Below are 26435 nucleotides of genomic sequence, written 5' to 3'. Positions count from 1 at the left end.
CCACCGCAACGCAGTGGTGTGAACCGTGCACATAGCAGACAAGGCATTTTGCCTTGTCCATGCAGTGGAACTGCGCTTGAATAGCTGCTCCACGCAGTCCCACCAGCCCTAAAGGTAAACATCCTGGAGCTTTTACAACCACTTTAGGACTTTCAAACAGTAAATGCACATTTCATGGAATAACATAACCATTCCATAGCTAAGTGATAATTCTGTTTGTAAATTCAGGATCTACCTAAAGTGTTTGTTACATTTCATATTCCTGATATGTACCTGCTGTGCCATGTCCTTGTATGAGAAAGTATCCTGATTTTCCTGCCAGTCCCTCTGCTTTTTAACCACTTAAGCCCCGTAAGATTTTACCCCCTTCCTGACCAGGGCCTATTTTGCAATTCGGCACTGCGTGACTTTAACGGACAATTGCGTGGTCGTGCGACGCTGTACCTAAACAAATTTGATGTCCTTTTTTCCCACAAACAGAGCTTTCTTTTGGTGGTATTTGATCACCTGTGCAATTTTTTGATCATGCGCTATAAACAAAAAAAGAGCGTAAATTTTGCAAAAATAACAATATTTTTCACATTTTTTTATATGAAATTCCCCAAAAAAATGTAAAAATCTAAATTCTTTAACATTTTAGGCCAATTTGTTTTATGCTACCTATGTTTGGTAAAAAAAATCGCAAAAAGCATATTTTGATTGGTTTGCGCAAAAGTTATTGCGTTTACTAACTAAGGGAAAGATTTTTGTCATTTTTTTTTAACGAGTAATGGCGGCGATCTGCGATTTTTTTTGCGGGACTGTGAGATTGCGGCGGACAGATCGGACCCTTGACTGACATTTTTGACACTTTTGGGGTTACCAGTGACATTACTGCAGAAATCAGTGCTATACATATGCACTGTTACTGTAAAAATTACACTGGCAGTGAAGGAGTTAACTTTATTGGAGAGGGAGGGGTTAAGTGTGTCCCTAGGGGCGTGTTTCTAACTGTGATTGGCTGTGGCTACTAGTGTAAGAACAGAGATCAATGGTCCTACATAGTAGAACCGTGTGATCTCCATTCTTACACAGGGAAGAATGACAGGTGGCTTTGTTTACATTAGCCGCCGGCCTTTCTTCCGGTGTAACGGACGATCGCGAGTGCCCGGCGGACATTGGATCCGCCGGGCACACGCACGGGGGGGGGGTCTGTGACCGCACAGAAGCGCTCACTCCCTAGAGCCTCACAGGCTAGTGACGTAGTCCTACGTCGCTTTGCCTGTGAGGGGGCTGACCGCCGCAGTAAATAGTCATGCGGCAGTCGGCAAGCGGTTAATTGAATACTGACTACACTAAGCAGGAGAGCCCAACGTGGTCAATTCTCTAGCTATTCTGGGAACTCAGCGTGCTCTCCTCCAATAATAAGTCTTGTCCTGACACGCCCCAGCTGCACAGCCATTCACTGGCAAGCTCAGTGAGCTGCTGCTTCTCCTCCCCTCCAGCTCTTATGCAGCTGAGAACAGAGGGAATGTGATCACTTATAAAAAAATGGAAAAAAGATATTCATAATGTATTTTCATATATATATATATATATACAAAAAATGTTTTGCCTTTCATTCTATTTTTAACTGAATGGGTTGTTTTACTAGGGGGATCATTTACAATCACTTTAATTCCAAAAATTAAAGCAAAGGTTCTGAACCTTGGCAAGAGCTTTCTGAACAACAGGGTGGTTAACAGTACTGATCCAAATTATCACCTCAAACCCCTTTATACGGGGTACAGCATTAGTTTTTCTCTTCAACTGTTTTAGATCTTGCCATTTACCATAATAGCATGGTCATTGGGTGCTTAATTTGCAGCCCCAAAATGTTATCAGACTAGGAAGCTGACACTTTTCCTGGGGAAGATACTTGTTCGTGCTGAAGAGCAAACTTTTTTTTTTTCTTTTTTTTACAAGGAAGGTAGTTTGTGTTGCATAAAATCCACCTGAGCTTTTTATTATTTTGAACTGAGATGACAGCATTGCTCTGTGCCAGGCCACACAAACACTAGAGCCTTCCTTACAGATGTCCCCTATCCAAGTCAACACTGAACAGCAACTAATCTACAGACACAGTATAGATTGCTTGTTTGTTACTGCCTCCTATTATTGATTTTACATTTTTTTTGTAAAGCAAACCTCAACTTGAAGACAAATGGTCTACCATTAATAATAATTCAGCACCAGTTACAGGCAGAGAAGACCCCACACTGCTTCTACATAATACTTTGTAGGATTGGCTCAACATCCACTCAGAGCTTAGAATGTATCACAATGGTCATCCACGTGCTACTCAATATTCTTCAAGTCCAGGGACCCCCTACAAGGGTGCTTCTGGCTCCTCTTAAGCCTACAAATACAGTATGTCCCTTCTAATTAATGAAATTGAATGTATTTGCCCAAAATAACCAATCACTGAGTAGAAGACAAAAGTTTTACAGTTTTTAGCCCAATACAAACGTGGTCCTAAGTTACGAAAATGCCCATTGGAAACATTAGTGAAAACAGTTTGGGTGTTCCCAGCGAAAGCATCCAATTACATTTTTTTAAAATATATTAATGGAGGTTAAATGCTGATAATACTTATAATTAAGAAATGTAATGGCTATGGGAAACTCTGTTTGATGAATTAACAGTGTTCCTCCTTTTTTTAAGCCTTAGCACAATCTATAATGGCGGTGCTAACCTACTTTATCCACGTCTTGGCTTAACTCCATGTAAATCAATGCATTTAGAAATTTTACTAGTAGGTTGAAATTTCTGGATGCAAGGAGTGTTTTATAAATGTATATTGTCATGTAAGCAAAATAACTAGAATACAATAAAGAATTGCTGACAAGAAGCCCATGGTCCATAAGATAAGTCGAGAAAACAGAACATTCGGGTGGTATGTTTTTGTTCTGTTCAGAATATTCTCTTTAGGGAATAATGTCTCCTTCATTTGTTCTGTGTCAGAAGTGTACTGCTTTCTTTGGTGCAGTAAAACTCTCAGCATTCAGCAGCCGTATTTTGGAAGTCTATTCATACAGTAGCAGTGTGCTTTCTAGAGAACAAAGAGCTGAAACTCGGGGCATCTGGCAAAGTTCCCGTTCTTTGAAAGGCTCTCCGTTTCTAGCCTGGCTCTTTCTCAGTTCTTAGTCTGTACTACACTGTGCACCAATTTAAAATAGGACTCCCATTACATTTCCTATATTTAAAGACACACATACCAGTTATTCATTACAAATTCCTATCATGATAATATAACAATACAGGTTGCAGGCATAATATCTTGCATGTATAGGTTCACTTGATTGGGTAACTCAAATATTAAATAACATCATCCTGAATAGGTTTACCTGTTTACCAAAATTTTACTGGTCTTCATATTGGTTATAGCATCAACAACTCTGGATCTAACCCCACTAAACCCATTCAAACAGTCTGAGTATCACTTGGTTAAAAAGCAGTGTAGAGTCACCCAAGAAAGTTATAATTAGCAGGGTTTGCCCTTATTCCATCATTTCATTCCCCAAAATGCAAAAGCATACTAACACCAAATAAAAAAAGAAGTACCGAGTCCTTTGCTTTCTCTTTCTCTCTTATATTTGACTCCATATTTAAATTCACACTGAGCATTAAAGGTGACTGTGACGGGATTTTATGCAATTTCTTTAAAAGGTGCCATTAGAAAATACCTCCGAACAAATTGTACATTTGCCAGAGGTGTTTTCAAATGTCACCTTTTAATTAAATCATAATTTAATTATTAATATTTTATAAACATATTGCTTCTACTGCTTGTCCTAGTTTTTCCTAATCTCTGTTGTGTAGGTGTGCCTTAGTCACTCACTGTTGTGCCGATTCCCCCTACTGCCCAGGCTTCCCCCTTGTTGCCCCCCCAACCACAGTGCTGCTGGCTTTCCTCCTCTCCTCTCCCCTCAGCTGCTGTGGGGGATATTTCAGGATGGAGAGTGAGGGAAGGGGCTTATCAATATGTACTTTACTGGCTCTGTTTACTATGCTTCAGTGTTTGAATAAATAGGAAGCTGCTCAGCCCAGAGCACTTATCATTTATTCACTGTCTAGTGCAGCTAAGGCTGCAGAGAAAGGCTAATGTGTTTGATCTTTGAGGTGCACACTATAATGCAATAGGCTGTGCACATCTATGCTCTGTTGTATTCACTTGTTTCACAGCCGGTTTCCTACTGTGCATGTGCGAGCTGCACTGTGCTTTGTGAATGGCCCCGCAGTCTTCTTGGATCTCTGATATTTCCCAGAATGCTGTGGGGAAGGAGGGGAGGAGGGGGGCCAAACTTCCGCTGAGATCGCCACAGCCCTCTTACCAGAAGTGGGAGTAGGTACCTGTCAAAACCAGGTACCCACTTCCCTCTCCCCCAAAAAGTGCCAAATGGCAGTGGGGGGGGGGGGGAGGATGCAAACAAGTGGAATCTCTCCTTTTGGGTGAAGTTCTGCTTTGAGGTCTACTGTTTATGTGCAGAAGTGTGGTGGGGCGTCTGCCTAAAGTTTTGCCTAAGAAAAAAAAAACATGCATACCCCCCCCCCCCCCACCGTTACTCCCAGAAGGAGGTGGAGTAATAATTTGAAGTAGGACTGGAAGGCTGAATGAAACTGGACCGTTTTGTCCGCATTCTTCTCTTTTTTCAATTGTTTATTATTCAAGTGGACAAGTACAATACAGTATGCTTCAAATCAATAAAATAGGGTTAGGCCTTGGTCGTGCATCTAAGTGTATGCAATATGTAATTTAAACTGAAAGGTTTTGGAGTAAAGGGAAAATGTACTATTATGTATTCTATCAGTCTCCTTTTCCTGTTGGATCTTTGAACCCCCAACCGTAGGATAATGCTGATACTCCTACATAGCCAGTTAGAAGCCTTAGGTCCCATTCACACCTCTACATTTTGGTGTGCATGTTGGAATGCAAATCAACAGATTATTCTTAAGGCCCGTTCACATCATGTGCAGTGACCTGTTTTTTCCCGCATCCGATCAACGAAGGTTGTGCAAAATTGCTGTTCTGTACATTCCAGTGAGTTGCGTTGTAGCATGTATGCATTTTACTGCAATGCATGTTAATGCGTGCATAGGAACTGAGGGAAAAGGGAAATAAAAATTACTGGAAAATGCTAGACAACAGATGACATTAAAAGGCTTCAAAACCAAAGCAACGAGCATGAAAACCCATGTTAATGCACATAGATGCTCATGCATCTTAAAATCATTGCAGTGAGTTCTTATGTGCGGTATGGTGGGAATGGACCCTTACTTAGGGGTCAATTCATTAAGGTTTACCGCATGCGATAACACATGGCTCATTTGCATCAATTATTGTATGTGGTAAATTAAGTCCAATTTATCAAAAAAAAAATTATGCATTATTTTCCGCAAAATAAAAAATGTGCCAGTAAATATCGTTTAAAACCGTGCGGTAAGCTCTTAAGTCCAATTCACAAATGGACTAGAGAGTAAAAAAACTTGCGCCATTTATCACCAGGGTTTTGCTGGTGATCTCACATGCAATATTTGTCAAAAAACAGCGTGGGGTTCCCCCCTCAACCGCTGGTTGCTAAGGAGCGGGCCGGGAAACAGATGACAGCGTCCTCAAAAACAGACGACTCCTCAGCTGTCAGCTGCCATGCATACTAGTTCCTTCATGTACTGGGATGGATTTTAGGGGAACCCCACGCCGTTTTTTTTTTTTTTTGGCATGGTCCCCCCCAAAGACCTTTATCTGAGCTTGCAGCCCGGCAGGTCAGGAAAGGAGGGGAATGAGCGAGTGCCCCCCCCCCCCCCTCCTGAACCATACCAGGCCACATGCTGTTAACATGGGGGGTGGGTGCTTTGGGGCAGGGGGGCACTTTTACAACCGATTTGCTGCAAGCGTTATTTTACTGCATTTTATTAGCCATCAATTAACTTGACCCCTTAGTCCCTTACCACCCACCTCACTGTTCCTATTTGCCGGCTTCTTTTTTATACTTTATACACTTTATGACTGCCAAAGCATTTGCAGTTTAAAGGCTAAGTTTACTTTTAGTAATATGTTACACCCGTATTTTGGGAGTAAACATGTAACAAGTTACTATACAGCACCTGCCCGCACCCCCTGATCCCACCCCCTGTCATACAGGCAGGGGTTCTCTTTTCCCTTCGGCCACTGTCACAATTCAAAAACAGCATGGCTATGTGAGGCTCCACCCACACAGCCACATCACTCATTCACAGGAATCTGTGAATCTATGAAGTCCCATCTGAAGGCCACTGCAGCAGACGGCTTATAGTTCTCAATGAACTGTGAGGGTGCTGGTGAGAGCTCTTATACTTCATTTACATTTACTACAGCTTTTAAACAGAAAGCCTGTACAGAGGTAAGGGCATAAAGCTGTAGGCTGAAAGAAAATAATAAATGAACATAACTATAAATAATGATAATGAAAAATAAGAATAGAAATAAAATAAAAATAAATATAAATATAAAAATAATAAAAGTGAAAATGAAAGAAAATGAAAATAAAAATAAAAAAATAAAAATAAATGTGAAAATAAAAATAAAAATAGAAATAAAAATAAAAAAACAAAATTAGAAGGAAGATGAGAGAAGGATGTGTATATACAACATCCATATGTCACACATAATTTTCATGATTTTCAACGGTACATTGTTAGGTGTAAGTAGAATTAAAGATGTATAAAGCTAATTTATAACACCATTCTGTGAGTCATCTATACCATCTTATAAATTAGTATTAGCTTTAGTCTTGTGTTTATGATTATGTATTTTCATGATAATCACTAGTATTGCGTTTCCGTTAGACAGTTTCTGGTGTGTGAATAATCTGTATTTTAATGTATTTTCATAGTTCCCCTCTTGTTTTATATGAACCATGCACAATTAGTAACTTTCCATCTGCATATAGCATAGTGTATCGTTAGCCGTCGCTTTTGTGCCCGTTGCGGTGTAATCTGTGGTTTCTAGGACCCAGTTACTGTGCATTGGCATCTCTCCTATATATTCCCTTGTCTAAGATGGCGCCATTGAGACCTGAGGAAGGAGCGCAGGCTCCGCAAATGCGTCGCCGCCTGTGCCATTACGTCACGTCCGGGAAGTGACGTCGGAGAGTGCCCCTGCGTTCCAGCTACTAGGAAGCACCGACATCCATCGGCTGTTACCGATTACCTGAGACCGCCAGAGCCATCCTGAATCACAATCCGAATGGACGGACCATTTACATTAATACATGATGCTCCCTTTACATCAGGCATGTCCAACCTGCCGCCCGAGGGACGCATGCGGCCCGGAACAATTTTTTTTTTTATTTTTGCTGGGGAGGAAGGAAGTCGGGTCGGGGGCACGGCCACAGCAGCTGCCAACTAACGGTAGGCAGAGGCTCCTCAGAGGGGAGGGGAGCATGTGCAGTGTTTCTGACTCCTACCACCATGACCACTTTAAATCACTGAAGGGGTCATGGTGGTTAGAGTGTTCCTTTATTATCGCTCAGAAGAAGTAAACCTCTGTATACTGATTCCATTTAATTTCATCATCCTCTAGTTGTGTTAAATTAGTGCGGGGGTGTTTTGCGGCGCGGGAAGGGTGCAGCGGCATTTTATTACTTATATATCTTAACTATAGTATATATTTTATATACGGCCCGAGAAAATTTCTCTACACTCAGTGTGGCCCAGAGAAGCCAAAAGGTTGGACACCCATGCTTTACATACTCGTTTGTGATTATATTGGTGTTTGATATTTATTTCACATTAAAACCTTCTTACTGCACTTAGAGTGGCGCCTGGGTTCCTTTTACAGTTTTCCTCAAGTTTTCTTCTTACTTGCCATCAGAGCAGCCCTCCGTGCATAGGAGGAGTGAATACATACATATGGACTTTTGTATGGACTGTTTTATTTACATATGTATTTGATATTTATATCTTGCATGCAACCCCTCAGGGTGGTAACTGTTGGTCCCATTTTTCTTATATATGTATATATACATGTTTTTCTGAAACCATTCTTTTCACACCTCCTGCTCTCCGTTACTCTTTTCATGCTCACCTTTAGGACTTCTCCAGAGCCTCTCCCATTCTCTGGAACTCCTTACCCCAATTTTATCTGACTATCCTCTACTCTGTGCTTACTGACTATTCTATCTCTTTAGAAAGGCCTATCTCGCCTCTAACGAGCAAACTGCACTTTTACTTTCTCCGTCAGCCCATCTTCTTTTGTACCTCTTTTTTACCTTTTGCATCTCTTGACCCCTTTATATTTCAAGATCTATTGAGCAGGGCATTCTGATCCCGCTCGTATGGAATTATATTGTAACTGTACTGTCTCCTTCCATTTTGTAAAGCATGCGCAAACTGTTGGTGCTATACTAATTCTGTATAATAATAATATACATCAAACCAAAAACAGTAACAACTTAAAAGGAAAGACAAAAAGAGGAATTTGGTCCCAAATGAAGGAACGTCTCTCCAAATAAGGGGAGTTGAGAGCTGTGGCTAAATCTGAGCTTGACTGACTATGCTTTCTAGCCTGTGAACATGTTTGCTGTTAGTCCTTGAATTATGTGTCAGCCATTCTTATATATCCGTGACAAAAATAACGTCAGTATGTTGTAAATACCCCAGCACGTCAGGTTGCATTCTACACTAACTTTGGTACTTGAGAGTTTAGAGGAATCTGTCACCGACAAAAAACCACTTGGACATGCTGTGAATCAAAGGTTAGAAAAAGTAATATGTTTCTACTGAGGCTGACATTGTCCAGAGTCAATAGTGCAATGTAATAAAAAATTAACTTGTGGTGCAGGCACACTGAATAACTATTTTGTAATACCCAGGTTAACAACAGCACAGCCCAACCAGGGTAAGCCTTCGTTCACATTAATGCGGTTTTGGAATTGTGCGACTTCATCTGAAATCGCACTATTTCAAAGTCGCATGTCAGTGTAATTTCGGGTGTGATTTGAAAGACATCTGTGCAGGTTCATGCACAGATGTCTATTGAAATCGCACCCGAAATCGGCAAAAGTAGTGCGGGAACTACTTTTGCAAATCAGTGGGGCGCCGCAAACGGTGCCATTGCCAGCAATAGGCTGCAAGTTGTCATGCGATTTGACCTAACAAATTGTGTGAACAGGTCTAGGCACTGATTCTGTGCCATTTTATGCCGATTCCTAGAGAATGAAATAAAATGCATCAAAACGAAATAAATTCCATTGCTGATTACTCCACTACTGCCGCTTGAGTAAAACGTGATTTCTACATTCTCTCAATCTGCTCTGCCATTCTGGTCATGTGACTAATTCACTTAAAGTTGAACTATGGCTTTTATAATGTTTTTAGATATACATGTGAAAAAAAGCAACTTAAGCTGGCTATACACGAGTAGATTTTTGTACAAACGCTCATCCAAAAAATCTCATCAGTAAACACCCTTATCAAAATATTAAAGTAATTAAATCTGACAGTCTATTTTCTTCCCTTTGGTTGCCTGCCACAGGGACTATACCCCTTTAAAGTTATGCTGTATGATAGCCTTGTTAGATCTTCTATGCACAATGTTATTTTGAGCATAACGTGAAAATTAAAATTACTCTTTTAGCACCCCCCTAGTTAGGTTGCTAGGCAAATGCAGTTTTTGGTTCCTACTGTAGCCAAAGGAGCAATGATTGTTTATTTTGGTCTGCTCAGGGCTGCACTGACTAGGAATTTGATTGCTTCCCCCTGCCACTAGAAGAAATTTCTAGAGTTTAGGGAGGGAGAATAAAATGACCAGCCTGAATAGCGAGCAGGGCCTAGCCAATCCCTGCAGACGTGTGCCCACATGGTGGCTGGGAAAGCCGTTGAATAGTTTGGAGCTCTAAGGAGATTGTCTGTTTTCTCCATGAGGGAATGGATTAGTGAGCTGCGGAAAAGAGGGGCTACCTGGATGAGGACTGAATGCCAAGCTGGACAAATCCTGTTCCAAGGTTCTTTGAGTAGAGCCTCCTATCTGTTTTACAAGCTGCTTCATGGTCCCCAGCCATGAACCTATAGAATGTTTCAGTCTAATCCATTTTTTCTACAAGCTGCTTCATGGTCCCCAGCCATGAACCCATAGACTGTACCAGTCTAGTCTGTTTGTTCTACAAGCTGCTTCATGGTCTCCAGCTGTGAACCTATAGACTGTTACAGTCTAGCCTATCTGTTCTACAAGTTACTTCATCCCTAGCCGTGAACCCATAGACTGTTCCAGTCTTTCTGCATCTGATTTACAAAAAATCTCACAGTTCCCAGCTGGAAGTGAAAAGAAACTGTGCTTCTTAGAGAAGAAGTTCATAAAACTATATCCAAGAATTTGAGAGTATTCTACACAACCCCAAATCCCCTCCCCTGTTCCTCTGAGCAATAAAATACAGAAAAAGGCAAACCCCTGTACTGATTAATGAGCCAGAGTGTGTGCCTGGCTGCCTTCGCACTGTTGTGGGAAGAAACTGGTCAATCTAGGCGGTGCCTATGGGCAGTGCCAGATTGATAAGGGGGCAAGAGATGCAATTAACCGGGCCCCAGACTTCCAGAGAGAAGAATCATTTAGCAAATTGGCACTGATAAAGAAATATCTGAGAATCACGATGATCCATTGAAGACTAAGTGGTCTGTGGCTACTGGCTGTCAAGAGTAGTGCTCCCAAGATTAGCAGTCCCCAAACTCTCCTGCACACAGGACCACCTCGCAAAAGACAACTCCGCTACAGATGGGGGGGGGGGGGTGATAGAGGTGCAACCTTTCACATGGGGGGGGGGGTGCAGCCTTTAATCTGAAGTCCGCCCAGTATAAACGCCCAGTACATCGTGATCTCTCTCTCCTATAGACTGTTACAGTGTATGGGTCTGTTACAGTGTATGTCACTGTTACAGTGTATGACACAAAGATATGTAACAGGGTTGATGTTCCTGGAGGGAAACGCCAAATGGAAAAGGATTTAGGAAAACTAGAAGAATGGTCAGAACTCTGGCAACTGAAATTTAATGTGGATAAGTGCAAGATAATGCACCTGGGGCGTAAAAACCCAAGGGCAGAATATAGAATATTTGACACAGTCCGGACCTCAGTATCTGAGGAAAGGGATTTAGGAGTAATTATTTCAGAAGACTTAAAGGTGGGAAGACAATGTAATAGAGCAGCACGAAATGCCAGCAGAATACTTGGATGTATAGGGAGAGGTATAAGCAGTAGAAAGAGAGAAGTGCTTATGCCGCTGTACAGAACACTGGTGAGACCTCACTTGGAGTATTGTGCGCAGTACTGGAGGCCATATCTCCAGAAGGATATAGATACTCTAGAGAGAGTTCAGAGAAGAGCTACTAAACTAGTACATGGATTGCAGAAAAAAACTTACCAGGAAAGGTTAAAGGACCTTATCATGTATAGCTTGGAAGAAAGAAGAGACAGAGGGGATATGATAGAAACTTTTAAATACATAAAGGGAATCAACTCGGTAAAGGAGGAGAGCATATTTAAAAGAAGAAAAACTACCACAAGAGGACACAGTTTTAAATTAGAGGGGCAAAGGTTTAAAAGTAATATAAGGAAGTATTACTTTACTGAGAGAGTAGTGGATGCATGGAATAACCTTCCTGCAGAAGTGGTAGCTGCAAATACAGTGAAGGAGTTTAAGCATGCATAGGATAGGCATAAGGCTATCCTTCATATAAGATAGGGCCAGGGACTATTCATAGGATTCAGATATATTGGGCAGACTAGATGGGCCAAATGGTTCTTATCTGCCGACACATTCTATGTTTCTATGGGTCTCACCAGTTAGGATCCTGTCTCTGCCTGGCTCTCCTCCCTCCTCTTTTCCTCATCTCTCTTCCTTTTCTTCCGGCGTGTAGCCGAAGTCATCAAAGAGAGAGAAGGTAGTGGTGGTGCTCGGAGAAAGTAAGCGGGCACTCTCTGGTGATTAAAAAGTGTAATTGCAGGTTGTGCTGGCCCACTCGCCCACTGCTTACCCCCCGCTGTACGGCCCAGCCCACAGCACGCCAAGGACCACTACCGGTCCTTGGCCCAGGGGTTGGGGACCTCTGCTCAAGATGATACAGTTTGATGAGTTAGTTAAAAATTTTGCAGATGCTAAGTTCTGGAACAAGACTTTTTGTAAATATTGTAGTATGATGATAACTGTGATGTATGACTTGCCAGTTCCAATTACATGTGTAGCGTATATTCTTACAGTCAATAACATTGCGAGAAGAAAATCAGACAAGTGTCTTCTTCAGAACCTAGTTTAGATATTAGAACAAATGTGATTTATCATTCATTTTAGTTAACTTTTTTATTTGTCATATACTGTAATTTAAAGGATAAGTTCACCTTTCTGAACATTTCCCGTATTATGGGTCTAACATGTTCTATGTTCAGCAATCTCCCATGGCACTGACGATCTCCACATTGTGACTGTGGGCAGGGGATCCTCTCCCTGCACCTTCTTTCACAATTTGAATATATATCGGCCGTGCGGACCACCCAATGCAGGCAAGCATTTGTGCCAGTTTCAGTAATATAGCCAACACAGGCAATAAATTCAGGTAGCCATACTATTGCCACTTTAAGAACTTGTTGCGATTGATTCCTAAAGAATTACCATCAATTTAAATATTAAAGATAAAGTTTACTCCATACACTAGCTCTAAATTAGTTTATGGAGGTACACCAGTAACCAGAGTGGAGCATGCAGATGCTGGGAGATTCCCTGGCTGAAAGCTTAATGTAAACAAAGGGGCTTAGTGGATAGTGGTGGATGGTGTATAGTGGTGATGTCATTACCCAAATATGTCAATGCTCATATTTGGGAAATGACACGTGTCACTTGATGGGTGGAGCATGATGGGGAACTTAGAGACCCCATCAGGTCCACTTTACTTTGGCTGACAGTGCATAACAGTGGGTGAATGAGAAAGTACTGTAATGAATGGTAGCAATGCATCCACTATCTGCTTAAGCTTACGCTGCAATATTCACCCTAGAGCACATTACGTCTGTATGACCACAAGACACCCTTAGTGCCACTTAATCTGGAATCGGAGGAAATACAGTGAATGAAGGGCATCATGGCCCAACCTGCTAAAAGGGCATCATCTGTCCTTGTGAGGACAGTCTGTCTAGCTCCAAAACAAGGAAAATCATCTCCTCCGACTCGCTTTCCAGCTAAAATAGATCTCAAATTCCAAAGAAATATATGAAGAAAAATCAGATCGTCATGCAACAAGTTTAATAAAAACTAGCAGATAAAAACCAAAAATATATATAAAAGCAAATTGCAAGTGGACCTGAGAATGTCAGCATGTCATATCTAACACATTTTGTCCTGTGATGTCCTCATAGGTGTCCCTTTCTGGCATTTATTAACCCTTCTTTTTCATGAACACGTTAAAAAATAAAGCACATCCTTGCGTTTTCTCAGTCCTTGCTTTATCAGTCTTATAATCATTCTATAAACTAAAGGCAAAATCTTTTTTCTTTTTTTTTGGATAGAACAGCAATAGAACCTGTTAGGGTTCTATTGCTGTTTGTGTCCCCATTAGGAAGATTCAACTTCTCTGTTTGTCCTGGTGACCATTATCACAGAGAACGAAAGTTAATGGAAATGCCAAATTTTGAGTTGTCATCTGAACAAGAATAGTGGAGACTATTTCTGGTGGTCCTAGTGACAACCAGGGATTACCCTATATTTGGAGGGATTCCCTTCCAATGCTGTGGCTATAGGACAGGAAGTTAAAGGAAATCTCCCCAATGGGGCACAGATGATAATCAGCTTGAATACAGAGGCTGGATGGCAGACCATCATCAGGGGCCAGCTGCCTGAACCAGAAAGAGACAGTCGGCTCCCATTGACATCATAGAGGAAGAAGGGGAAGTTTTATAGCGCTTTTCTCCTTGGGGACTCAAAGCACTTAGGAGGTAAGGCAGCCAGCTTGGACACACTAAGTTGAACCAATCAACCTATCAACATGTCTTTCCAGTTTGGGGGCAACTCACGCAAGCCCACAAAGAAATTAACAGACCATTAATAGGTCTGTTGGTACGTGGATGGAAATGGACATACGCCTATTTAATCCTGCCAACTCTGATCTGGCATGTTTAGGTTTTAAAAACCTTGAAAAGATGCAAATATTTAAAAAAAAAATTTTGCAGACCTAGACAGATTCAGAGCTAATCGGATGTTAATGGACGCACAGCTGTCTGCCTGCCCATAGACTAACATTCAGCTTGTGTTAAGATCCGCAAAAAAAAAAAAAAAAAGTTGATCTGATTGAAAAGTCTGTGTGAAAAGACCCTTAAACTGACCATATACTGACATTTTTTTTTTCTTTCCGCCTGCAGCAACAGATCAGCAGAGCTATGCAGGATTAGATGAGCATTTATGTTTTCTATTTGAATTTTTGAATTTGTATTTCTATAGAATTTTTTTCCTTGGGGACTCAAAGCACTTGACGTGAGACAGCCAGCTTGGACATACTCAGTTGAGCCAAGCAACCTACCAACATATCTTTGGAGCGAGGGAGCCAGGGGTGTAACTACAGGGGTTGCAGGGGTTGCAATTGCTACCGGGCCCCATGCTCCAGGGGGCCCGGTAGCAAACCAGTGGGTGAACTTCCAGGATCTCAAAGGTCACACTTGCGACCGGGCCCTGGCATTGCACCACTGTGGGGAGGCCCCAAGATTGCAGGAAGGGGGCCCACTGCAGAACTTGTGAAAGGATCCTGCTGCGGGACCATAATAAAAGGCCATGCAACAAGAGTAAAGAGCCCCAGGATTAGTGGGAAGAGCCCCGGGCTTGAAGGGAAGGGCCCCGGCCAGGGGACTGGGGGGCCCTCCATGGCCCTGAAGGTTCTAGTTATGCCTCTGGAGGGAGCGACACATGCAAGCTCACAGAGAACATCAAAACTCAATGCAGATGGTTGGGATACAAACCAAGGACCCTAGTTCTGCAACACAGAAGTGCTGACCCCTAAGCCACTGTCCTGAGGACAACCTAGTGGACAAGGAAAGAAAAAAGGAGGAGTAAAATTCCCTCTTGAGATCTGTGGGAATGTAAACCTTACATGTTAATGTAAGGAAAAATCATATCTAGATGACAAACTTCTATTCAAACTGGATACCCCTTTTAAATTTGGAATAGTCTGTTCAGTTGTGTTTTGTTATCCTATATAAACATAATAGGAAATATTAAACATTTATATTCACAGAGTAAAGTACTTCCGGCTGTAGGAATAAGAACTGATTTATTGGATCACTGGCCACTCACTGCTGGGGGCCAGTAAATGATTTAACATCCCTGAGTGTGACAGTCTACCCAGGATTCCTCATCTATTTCAGGAACGTTGTTCAGGATGACAGCACAAATCAATTACAACATATTACTGCACGCAGGGGTTTGTCCTATTATCATTATACTGAGGTGCATGAAACCATAACAGGCAGGGGACAGACTGCCCAACGTGAATTGAAGTGAATATAAGCACAGCTTCTGATATAAAGAAATTCTAAACCAATAAACAAGAAGCTTTTAAAGTAACTGCACTATTAATGTAAACTGCCCTCACATGCTAAGATCAGGCCACCTATACTAGCAATGTGATGGGATAAGGTCCAGCTGCTTGATATTTTTGGATTTGGCCATAAACCGATGTAGCACCCTCCCAGGTAGGTGCTAGGCAAAGCACAGTTATGGCCCTGTTCTGCTTATCAGGAGGGTCTGATCTGTTAGTTAGCCTGTTACATGCTTCCAGGTGTGACCTGTTGAGTCTGGGGAGTCTCCTCACTGTATCCAATGAGGGATCTTGTTGGACAGTGGAGGAACCCTAGCCAATAGCACACCAGGGTTTATGACTGTCCCAGTGGGTGTGCATTGCTGCAATGCATCCTGAGATTGGAAATAAATCCTGAGGGAGCATGTGACAGGGCGTCTTTTGGCGGGAGCAAAGTCCCAGGAGGAGGTGACAGCTGTCTCTCCTCCTGCTGAAGTGAAGAAGGTGGTCTAGGCAGTTGGCCTAGGGACCAGAGGTTGAGCTGTGCTGAGAGGATCCAGTGTGTGCTGACCGAGTGGAGCTGCTGGGCAGAGTTCTTCTGGAAAAACAGTATCGTGAGTACTCAAGTATCTGCCCAGGGGTCTGCCTAAGAAAGGGGATCACTCCAGAGAGGTCAAGGGAATCAAGGAGCCAGCTAACCCGGAGTGTTACAGTAAAGGGGGTGCCAAGTAATAAAGCCCTGAAGATTAGGGGTAAAGGGGGCGCCAGGAAGGGCCATGAAGTTGTTCAGCAGTACAGTCAATGCTACAAGTCAGCTACCTCAGGAAATGAGTGCCTTAGGAAGCTAAAAGGACTATTTCACAGTCAAAGGTGAACTAAAGTAAGTGGCCCAGCCGTTACTAGCTCTACATAGTGTTAACCAGCGTCAGTCAGCGTTAACCAGCATCAATTAGCATTTCTATACAGTCCCTGCCTCTTTTTGTGCATAGTTCAGTTATTGGAGTATCCCACTCATCCCTTCTCCTACCCAAGTTCTCAATAAATCATAACAGAACCAAAGAAACTGGACTGGTCCTTTTCTGAGGTAAAAACACTTGGAAATATGTCTGAATGTTCTACTGTTGCTAATGGTAACCCAGGGGAACCCACACTCAGCAGCTCCTATGGGAGTAGTGCTACACCTAGGAATGGTCAAATTTGACATACCCAAATTTTTATGCCTGTTTTAGACTTAATTTACTGATAAGCTTACTATGTGATAAGGCCGTTTTCACACCAGCTTTCTCTAAGCCTTTAAAGCGCTGTTCAGATCCTGTTTGGAAATGTTATACACAGATCCAGTGAGAGTGCTGATTGTCACTTTATCCACTTCAGCCCCGGAAGGTTTTATCCCCACTAATGACCAGGCCATTTTTTGCGATACGGCACTGCATTACTTTAACTGACAATTGCGCAGTCATGCGATGCTGTACCCGAATAAAATGTACGTCCTTTTTTTCCACAAATAGAGCTTTATTTTGGTGGTATTTGATTACCTCTTTTTATTTCTTGTGCTATAAAAAAAATAAATAGCGACAATTCAAAAAAGAAAAACAATATTTTTTGCTTTCTGCTATAAAACACATCCAATAAAAAAATGTAAAAAATCAAAATTCTTCATCAATTTAGGCCAATATGTATTCTGCTACATATGTTTGGTAAAGAAAATCCCTAACAGGCGTATATTTATTGGTTTGTGCTAGTGGTGCACCGAAATTTCGGCAACCAAAATTTTCGGCCGAAATTGGGCCTATCCCATTTCGGCCGAAAACGGGTAAAAGATGCCAAAATTAATGGCCACCGCAAGGAAGGGGGGAGCAGCGCAGCGCAGCACAGGTGAAGTGTGTATGAAGTAACACACCGGGCGGGCGAGTGGGCGCTAATAGCTGTAACGAAATGAGCCCTTCACTTCCCTGTCAGGCGGGTGACTGGGCTCACTTTGTTACAGCTATTAGCGGCCGCCCGCCCAGTGTGCTACTTCATACACACTTCACCTGTGCTGCGCCCCCCTTCCTTGTGGAATTGATGTAACGTCATGCCGTGTGTACACGCTTTTTTCCGTCCTGAGTTCTGCCAGAGTGGGGAAGTGCTGGGTAAGTGGTGTGCGGGATCTGATGTTACTATAGTGAACCGAGTTACTGCGCCCCCATGTTTTACCACCAGAGCTGTGTATACACGAGAGACTGCCCTACTGCGAGACTACAGCTCCCCGGTGTCATAGAACGGCTCTATACATTTCACTGATAGGTGGGTGCAGGCTGGACCGTGCAGGGACTGACAGCACCTATCATAGGACTAGGAGAAGACCAGGACGGCCAACTCCTGTATTGTCTCTGTCTCTCTATTGTACTGGGATTATGGCATTCTCCTCTAGAACACAATACCAGTACAGTGCCCTCTAGACCCAGTATAATGTCTCCTATATCCCAAGACCAGTATAACTTTTTCTATATCCCAGCCAGTACCAGTATAATATCTTCTATATCCCAGGACCAGTATAATGTCTTCTTTATCCCAGCCAGTACCAGTATAATGTCTTCTATATACCAGGACCAGTATAATGTCTTCTATATCCCAGCCAGGACCAGTATAATGTCTTCTTATCCCAGCCAGTACCAGTATAATGTCTTCTATATCCCAGGACCAGTAAAATCTCTTATATATCCCAGCCAGTACCAGTATAATGTCTTCTATATCTCAGCCAGGACCAGTATAATGTCTTCTATATCCCAGCCAGGACCAGTATAATGTCTTCTATATCCAAGCCAGGGGCAGTATAATGTCTTCTATATCCCAGGACCAGTATAATGTCTTCTATATACCAGCCAGGACTAGTATAATGTCTTCTATAACCCAATACCAGTGTAATGTCTTCTATAACCCATGCAAGGTGAGGTTAATTACAATGGTATTTGTATTATGCAGCATGAGGAGGTTAATGTATTGCCACTGGTCACTGATGCATTAGTGACCGACCAGTGTCAGTTAATTAACCCCTTTATGCTGCATTAGTGGCACCAGTATCAGTGTTAATTTACACTGGTTGCACTGACACTAATACTGGTTGAACTAATGCAGCACAAAGGGGTTAATTAACTACCACTGGTCAGTCACTAATGCATCAGTGACCAGTGGCAATACATTAACCCCCTCGAGCTGCATAATACAAATACCATTGGTAATTAACCTCCCCTACTATTTTAAAATCATTTGGGGGAAAAAAGTAATTTTTCGATTTCGGTTTCGGTTTTCAGACAAGGGCATCCTAAATTTTCGGTTTCTGTTTCGGCCCAGAATTTTCATTTCAGTGCGTCCCTAGTTTGTTTAAAAGGTGTTGCGTCTACAAACTATGGGATATTTTTATGGCATTTTTATTTATTTATTTTCTTTTTAATAGTAATGGCAGTGATCAATGATTTTTAGCAGGACTGCAAGATTGCGGCGGACAAATCGGACCCCTAACTGACACTTTTTTGGGAACCAGTGACAATATTACATTAATCAGTGCTAAAAATATGCCCTGTTACTGAAATAATGACACTGGCAGGGAAGGGGTTAACATCAGGGGCACTAAAAGGGTTAACTTTGTGCCTAGCTGGTGCTTGCTAACTGTGTGGGGGATGCTCTGACTGGGTGAAGACAGAGCTTGGTGTTCCTTCTTAGCAGGAACACAAGATCTCTATCTTCTCTCCTGTCAGAAGGGCGATTTGCCATTTACATAGGCAGATCACCATTCTTCCTGTCTCGGGCATGATCGCAGGTAGTCGACGGACATGGGGTTGCTGATTGGCATCCCCTGTGTCCAATCAGCATGCGATTGCTCCTCCAGAGATGCGCGTGAGCCCCCCCAGTTTCTATTGCAGGAAATGACGTACAGGTTTTTTGTTTTGCGCAATAGAGCCGACCTGCCACAGTAAAAGTGCAGTAGGCAGGTGGCAAGTGGTTAAAGAAGCTGCTAGCAGGCTTCATTGGGTTTTCAACATGCTTCAAGTAGTAAAGAAATCTGCTAGAAGCTTGTTTACAGTGGCCTTTAGCACTCCCATTAGGATCTGTGTTCAGCATTTACAAACTGGAGCAGAAGGCCATTTTAAAAGCTTCAACAAAGCTTCCTGAAAGCTCTGAAAAATGCTTTGTAAAAGCTTGCATACATGCTGAAGCCCATGTGAAACTGACCTTAAGGCCCTGTCACATGGGTGGCATTCCTACCAATCAGCAAGGGAACAGGTGAATCTGATTGCAATGCCTAGGACCCTGGGGTCCTTTCACACAGGGCCACTGGTCCCCGCTGTGCAGGTGGATGACAGGTCCATATTCGCTCCGCTTATGCAGAGCAGACACAGACGCAGCTCCTCTATGAACGATCGAATGTCAACGAACTGCCTATGAAAGGTGCCTTAAGCTTACCATAAACTGATAGTTTTTTTTCCTTTGACCTGCAGGCTGAATATAAAAAAATAAGCATCTCCTCTATCTATGCCATACAGTGTGAATTAATGAATTTTCTTGCAGCAGCTGTTGTATTTTGACAGACGGTTGGGCTGGCTATGAAATTACCGTACAATGGCTACATGGATGGACAAATCCATTCAAACTTTTGACTTTCACTGAACGGAGTGGAGCCGCACAGCCACCAACTGAGCGAACTTCTTCCGGTTCCTTAGGAACTGGCTGAAATTCGCACAGTGTATGACCAGCTTTAGAGTTTCTCTTGAAATGAGAAAAGCATGGCTCTGTTTAACAATTCCAATTATACAAAAATAGAAGAGGAAGTATGTTAAATGAAAGGATTTCACAGCATGAAAAAATGATGAACTGGAAAAACCCTTCCAGCGGCTGCCATTGCTGTCTTCTTACTGCTAATGCTAGTAGCCTGGATGTCATTTCAATCCATTTGCTTCAGTACTGAGCATCACTATGCTAGCATGTTCATCATGATATTTGACTTCACTTTGATCTCATTTTACTAGTATGTATAATTGCCCCAGGTAAGCAATTCAGGAATTCTTGGAAGTCATTAGGGCAGCATACTGAACAGAATAGGGAGCTTTGTACTGCTACACGGAGTGCTTTGTAGTAGGGAGGGATGAAGAAAACGATATGGAGGTTCTGCAAGTTCTTATTTGCTATCAAGCCACTCACTGTTGAGCTCTTAGTAGGGCTTTGTGCATTTCATTATTTGATGAGCCATGTTATATTACGTAAATTCTTTTAACAAAGAATATTCTGATCAATGCTAGGTATACTCTGTTTACTGTTCTCATTAAGATAACACTTTGTGTACTTCCTCAAATATTCCTGCATGTGAACACTAAAGTAAAATTAAGCCCCCGTTCCCACCAGTGCAACTTTCACTGCCGATTTCCTTCCGGCTTGTGAATTCATACAACAGACGTCTATGCAAGTTGTAATGAAATAGGCAAAAAGTAGTGCTGGAACCTTTTCATTGGTTTCATTGCCAACAATGAGGTGCCACTTGTCATGCGGTTTGGAACTGCCAAATTGCATGGCAAATTGCACTGGTGTGAACAGAGACTTAGGCCCCTTTCACACAGGCGGACCGTTCAGATCCGCTTGTTCGTTTTTTTGGCGGATCTCAACGGTCCCCCCATGCATTCCTATGGGTCATCGGATGTCAGCGGAGACATGTCCGCTGACATCCGATCCGTCAAATCTGGACGGATGGAAACCCTATTTTCAATCCGTCCAGCAGATCGGATGGGATCGGATGAGAACGGACCGGCGGTCCGTTCCCATCTGATTTCCCCCATAGAGATGCATGGGGAACTGACAGCTGTGTCTCCCCTGCTGAGAAAAGCGGAGTCCGTTTGACGGACACAGTGTGTGAAAGAGCCCTTACTCATTCAATGAAAAGCAACAGGTTTTAATTTATCTCCCAATCACCAGGCACACATGCCTACTTTTTCTTTGCTTCCCTGCCAGTCTATCCAGTACTAATGATGAGTTTGGGTTCAATCCTTCCCTGGAAGTTAGCTGTCATTGCCAGGACAATGAGCTGCATGTAGGAAATTCCCCGCCACACAACTGATGTACACAAAGACACCTGGGACATCATTGACCTATTATAGACATATGGCCCCACCTCTTTGTTTATATTCAGCTGCAAGAGGAGAATTTGCCCCCCACAGCTCATTGGTTCAGCAATGACCCAGGTTTGTCCCTTTTAAGCACTAGAGACCAAAGGAAATACCTAATACTTCTGGGTATGGAGGAGCATGTGACTCCATGTGACAGCGCTTGGCCAATCACTCCATCTACCTGTGTAAGCTTTGAATACAGCAACTTGTTGCTTACAAAGAACTTTCTGATTCCTCCCAGTGGCTACATGGATTGGCTGTGCATTACAGTGAACCTTTCCATTTCCAGTGCAAATAAACATAGTGGTAAGCTTATAATCCAATTCATCAGCAATTTAATGTGGGGGCTGTGATTGACTCTACCTTCACTATGCAGGGTGGTTGTGGCACAGCTCCATTTGCTTTAAAGCGGTTCAAAAGCAAGTTTTTGACCGTGGCATGTGAGCTGTTTTTTACCACCCCCAAGTGGAAGTAAAGGTCTTATAGGAAAATAAAGCTTAAAAAGTATCTGAACACAAGAACAAAAAAATTGATAGGATTGCATCTTACCTATCCTTAGACGTGGTGGCTGTGTTAGTTTTCTTTTTTCCACACGTTTTTTCTTTATTTTAACCTAGTAATCGTGCCACTACCACACTTCCTGTCCTAGGGTGCCAACCATACTTAGTAATGTTGTTATTGTAGGAAAGGGAGTGTGTTAAGACATACCTAACACCTCCAAGGGAGGACTGGGCCATGGGGGAGGGGGGCAATTGCCCCCCCCCCCCGGACAGCTCTGATGCCCCCTAAAAAGGCTGCACTGCTTCTGCCACAGACATGTTTAAAGGATTCCTGGTGAAGAGAAGTAAAAATTTCCCACCACTGACCTACTGAGTGTGGAATGAAGACATGACAGAGCGCAGGCCTCCCCCCCTAACATGGAGAGTGTAAACTGTGTCTGAGCTGAGGCGGGTTCCATGCCCCACTGGAGACTCTCCTCCCCTGGCCAGCCCCGACTGAGCTGTCTCAGCTCCACCCTGGTGGCCAGGTCTGGAACCAGGATTCGGCCAGTTAGTAGAGAGTACCTGGAGTGGAGCTTCAGCCTGGAATGGGGGTCAGGAGAAGGCACAGAAGAGGGAGAGTGGGAAGAGGCACCATTTGTACTTGCTCCCTGGGCCGAAAGTTTTTCCCAGTCAGCCACTGAACACCTCCCTCTCATCTCCATAACAGGGAAAGTGTTTTGTAGTCTAGATAGCAGAGAACAATGCTAACTAATAACAGCCTAGAAGAAGAAAATGCAGGGAGTCATCAGTTCACAAGATTTCTGGCTTTTTTTATTTGCACTTTTCGAACAAATGTAATGAATTGATATCAATGGTATATTTAACAGACCAAACGGAAGCAAATAAGAAAAATTATGTTAGAATACATACACATTCAAGCAGAAAATGTATATATTTACTGCTAAATTGTTTGTTGGACTTCTGGAATTCAGCACTGAAACCATGTAACATTGTAACACGTGTCTGATCATTGCTCTCTGTCCCTGGATCGGTTTAGCTGTAATTATGTGCCAGTAAAATACATCAGCTCTGATGAATTTAAATGATTGTTTTATCAGCACTGTGAACGGTTGTTCAAAAGTCTCGAAGTGGCTTATGAGTAATACATATGCATTGTGCTCCCACTATATACATGCAAACCTGTAGTGGGATTGCATCATATCAGAGCAGCTATAACCCTGCTAATGTAAGTTCTTTATTTGGAAGCGCTAAATGTATGAGGATGCTGCTAACCATGCATTGGTGCATTGCTTTATATGGAAATCATACAGAATATTACTCTACAGGGTGCGCCAATGTAAAACAGTGAGATTCAATTTTATAATGCAATATATAAGGAAGCATGGTTAGAAACAAATACCTACCCTGCCAGTAATGTATAAACATCCATGTGAATTTCATACCATGAAATATAGTACAGCACATGTTTACCCAATGTGGGAAAGCTTACTAAATCCATAGTTTGATGTTTCTAACAATGTTTTTTAAAAGTTGATTGTACATAGATCGTATCGTCAGATTGTAACTTGTATGGCAATCCTAAAAGGGGATCTTCCTTTGGAGAGATTTCATCACATATGTTATATATATATATATATATATATATATATATATATATATATATATATATATATATATATATATATATATATATATATATATATATAAATAAATGACCAGGGTTTTAACCCTACTCTATAGAAAACAAAAAAGTTTTTTGCCTAAAATATTCTTTGAAAAATAAGAATTACATTAATTCTACAAGCAAAGAACCTGTTTAGGTTTAGAAGCTGAAAATTGTAGTATAACTTTTTTGGAACCAGTCAATAGCGACAAAAGGAAAAAGAAGATATTTTCACTGGCTAGACGTTTTCATACAGATAAAGTGCAAAAAATAGGGGCAATGGAAAACTTTTTTTTATTTTTACCAGCTTGTACTAGATTATCTGTTAGAATCCATACCATGCATCCACTTTATGACACTTTATATGATCCATTTTTCTGTTAATCTGTGAAACCCCTAATAAAATTAAATTCAATAAAAAAAAAAGCGGAAGAAATTGTCCCTATGAGTTTGGCGATTACCCAAGTATAGTTATCAATGGAAGATCTCCCTGCCCATGGCCAAATTACACAACCGACATCCAGCTGTTGTAAATCTTCAACTCCTGGCAATACTACCAACTAAAATATACTCTAGAAGGCGTTTCCTCATCTAGGACTATTACTATTAAAGAAATCCTGGCACGTACTAATAACATATATGTATACATACAGTAATTGAAATCATAATTCAAATTGATTTCCTTCTCCAACAGCATAGCTCTCCCTCAGTATTCAGTGACAGTGTACAGCAGCCTTATTCAACATTTTTTACCTCGGAGGAACCCTTGAAATATTTTTTTGGTTTTGGGGAACTCTTGGTAATTTTTTTTTTTACCTACAGGTCGAGGTACATTAGCATGATCACTAAATTGTAAAATGCTTTAAATATAAGAATAATTAATAAGGCATAGTCTGTATATTTGACACCCAGGGCAGATAGTTTTTTACAACCTCTTACTCTATACAGCCACATTTTAAGTAATAGTCATAAAATTACATAAATAACAGAAAAGGAATGCAGACACTAAAAGTTGTGGCTTCCCTTAAAATTAGTGGCCAATGCTTACTGCTTAAGGAACCCCTAAACACCTCAGAAGGGACATTAGGGTTAACAGGATCCTAATGAAAAAAGGCTAATGTAGAGAAAAGATTTTACCTGGCAAGGTCCAGGAATGAATCCACTGTCTCCTTATTGGTGCTGATTGTGGTTTCAATACCCAGGGCATTAGAGTTCAGAGCACTTGCTTCAGCTCCTGGTTTAATTATGAAGCCTAAGGCTATAGCTAACCCAGAAGCCATTAGAGTGGTGACTAAGAAGTAAGCCACAGCAATGCCACCCAACTTGCCCAGTGACCTGGTATCCAGACTGGCAGCGCCAGAGATCAAGCTGCACACCACCAGCGGAAGGATAATCATCTTCAGCATCCTCAGCAGCATCTCTCCAGGAAAGGCAAAGTAGGTCATCTGAGCCTTGGTTAAGTTCATGGTCCTCACTGCTGTGCCCAAACCAACCCCTACCAGCACCCCAGACACTGTGAGGATGACAATGGCATTCTTCTTCAGGAACTGGGCACATTTTGCACCTGCACTTTTCTTTGCAGGTTTTCTAGTTTCTTCCATTGGGTAGATGTTGAAATCAGTATATTTGTCAATGTGGCCATTGGTTTCGCAAGGCTTCTCCATCATTGGTGACACTTTGGTGTGGAGGTGATGATGATTAGAGCTGGGAGCTCGCTGTGCTGTGTAATAGGTATGAGAGGCTTCAGCACACAATGGCAGAGAGGGAGCTGCTGACAGTGCTTTGTGCTCTCTCTGCTTCCAGACTCTAACTGCTCTACTCTGGGGCTCTCACATCATCTAAAAAAGCTGCAGCTGATGCAACAGAGCTCCCTCCTCTCCCTCCCACCCTCAAATGTGTCTGTATAGCCCTCCCTCCTGGCCACTGTGTGTGCCAAATCTCCCTCATCACCCCTTGATTTCGCTCTTCACTGTCTGGCTTGCTGCCCTCTCACATATGCAGTACCCAACTACAGAAGGACGAGGGACAGAATGGCTGAGCAAGGCAGGCATAGAGCAGGTGATGGGCTGCTCACACCTTTACTGGAAGGTAGAAGCAGAACCATGCACAGGATCTCAGCACTGCTCAATATACATCATTTATTGCTTTGTTGCATCACTTTTTTTTTTTTACAGATGTTCAGGATATCTGAAATCAGAGTATTGATTTGCATATACATATTTCACAGGAGACTGGAATAGAACCTAAAGCAGAACAAAACTTGTCCACACTGTTAGTTTTGTTTTTCGTTCAGCCTGTTAAACAGATTTCTTCATCAATGAAGGAATCTCCCTACCAGGACATTGTGTTCTGACAGCAGTAACCGTAAGAATACACTAATTAACAGCTGTAGCTGATTGGCTGTAGCCACTGATCAGTGGAAAATTTTCCAGCATGTTCCTTCGACAAAAGTCAATTAAACAATCAACGTCAGTCAAGCGGGGGAACCTACACACCAATCTTAACTTGCTGGTTCTTGCTGGACTGAATAACTTTCAACATGCGTATGGCTAGCTTAAAGTTAACAAATCAAAGCAGCAAGTAGACAGATTTT

The 26435-nt window shown here is 42.2% G+C and overlaps 1 protein-coding gene across 1 annotated transcript in view; it reads right to left on the bottom strand.

Moving 5' to 3' along the window:
- Window positions 1–25712, bottom strand: part of SLC1A4 (solute carrier family 1 member 4) — a 68694-nt gene extending 42982 nt beyond the window's left edge. Inside the window, exon 1 of the mRNA XM_082249753.1 lies at window positions 24980–25712. Coding sequence (XP_082105879.1) covers window positions 24980–25509 — 530 coding nt within the window. The 5' untranslated portion in view covers window positions 25510–25712. The remainder of the gene's footprint in view (window positions 1–24979) is intronic.
- Window positions 25713–26435: the final 723 nt, after the last annotated feature.

This window comes from Pelophylax lessonae (assembly GCF_965119305.1).
Source record: "Pelophylax lessonae genome assembly, chromosome: 3".
Taxonomy (NCBI): Eukaryota; Metazoa; Chordata; class Amphibia; order Anura; family Ranidae; genus Pelophylax; species Pelophylax lessonae.
The sequence above is the reverse complement of the archived record's forward strand: the minus strand, read 5'-3'. Positions and strand labels throughout refer to the sequence as shown.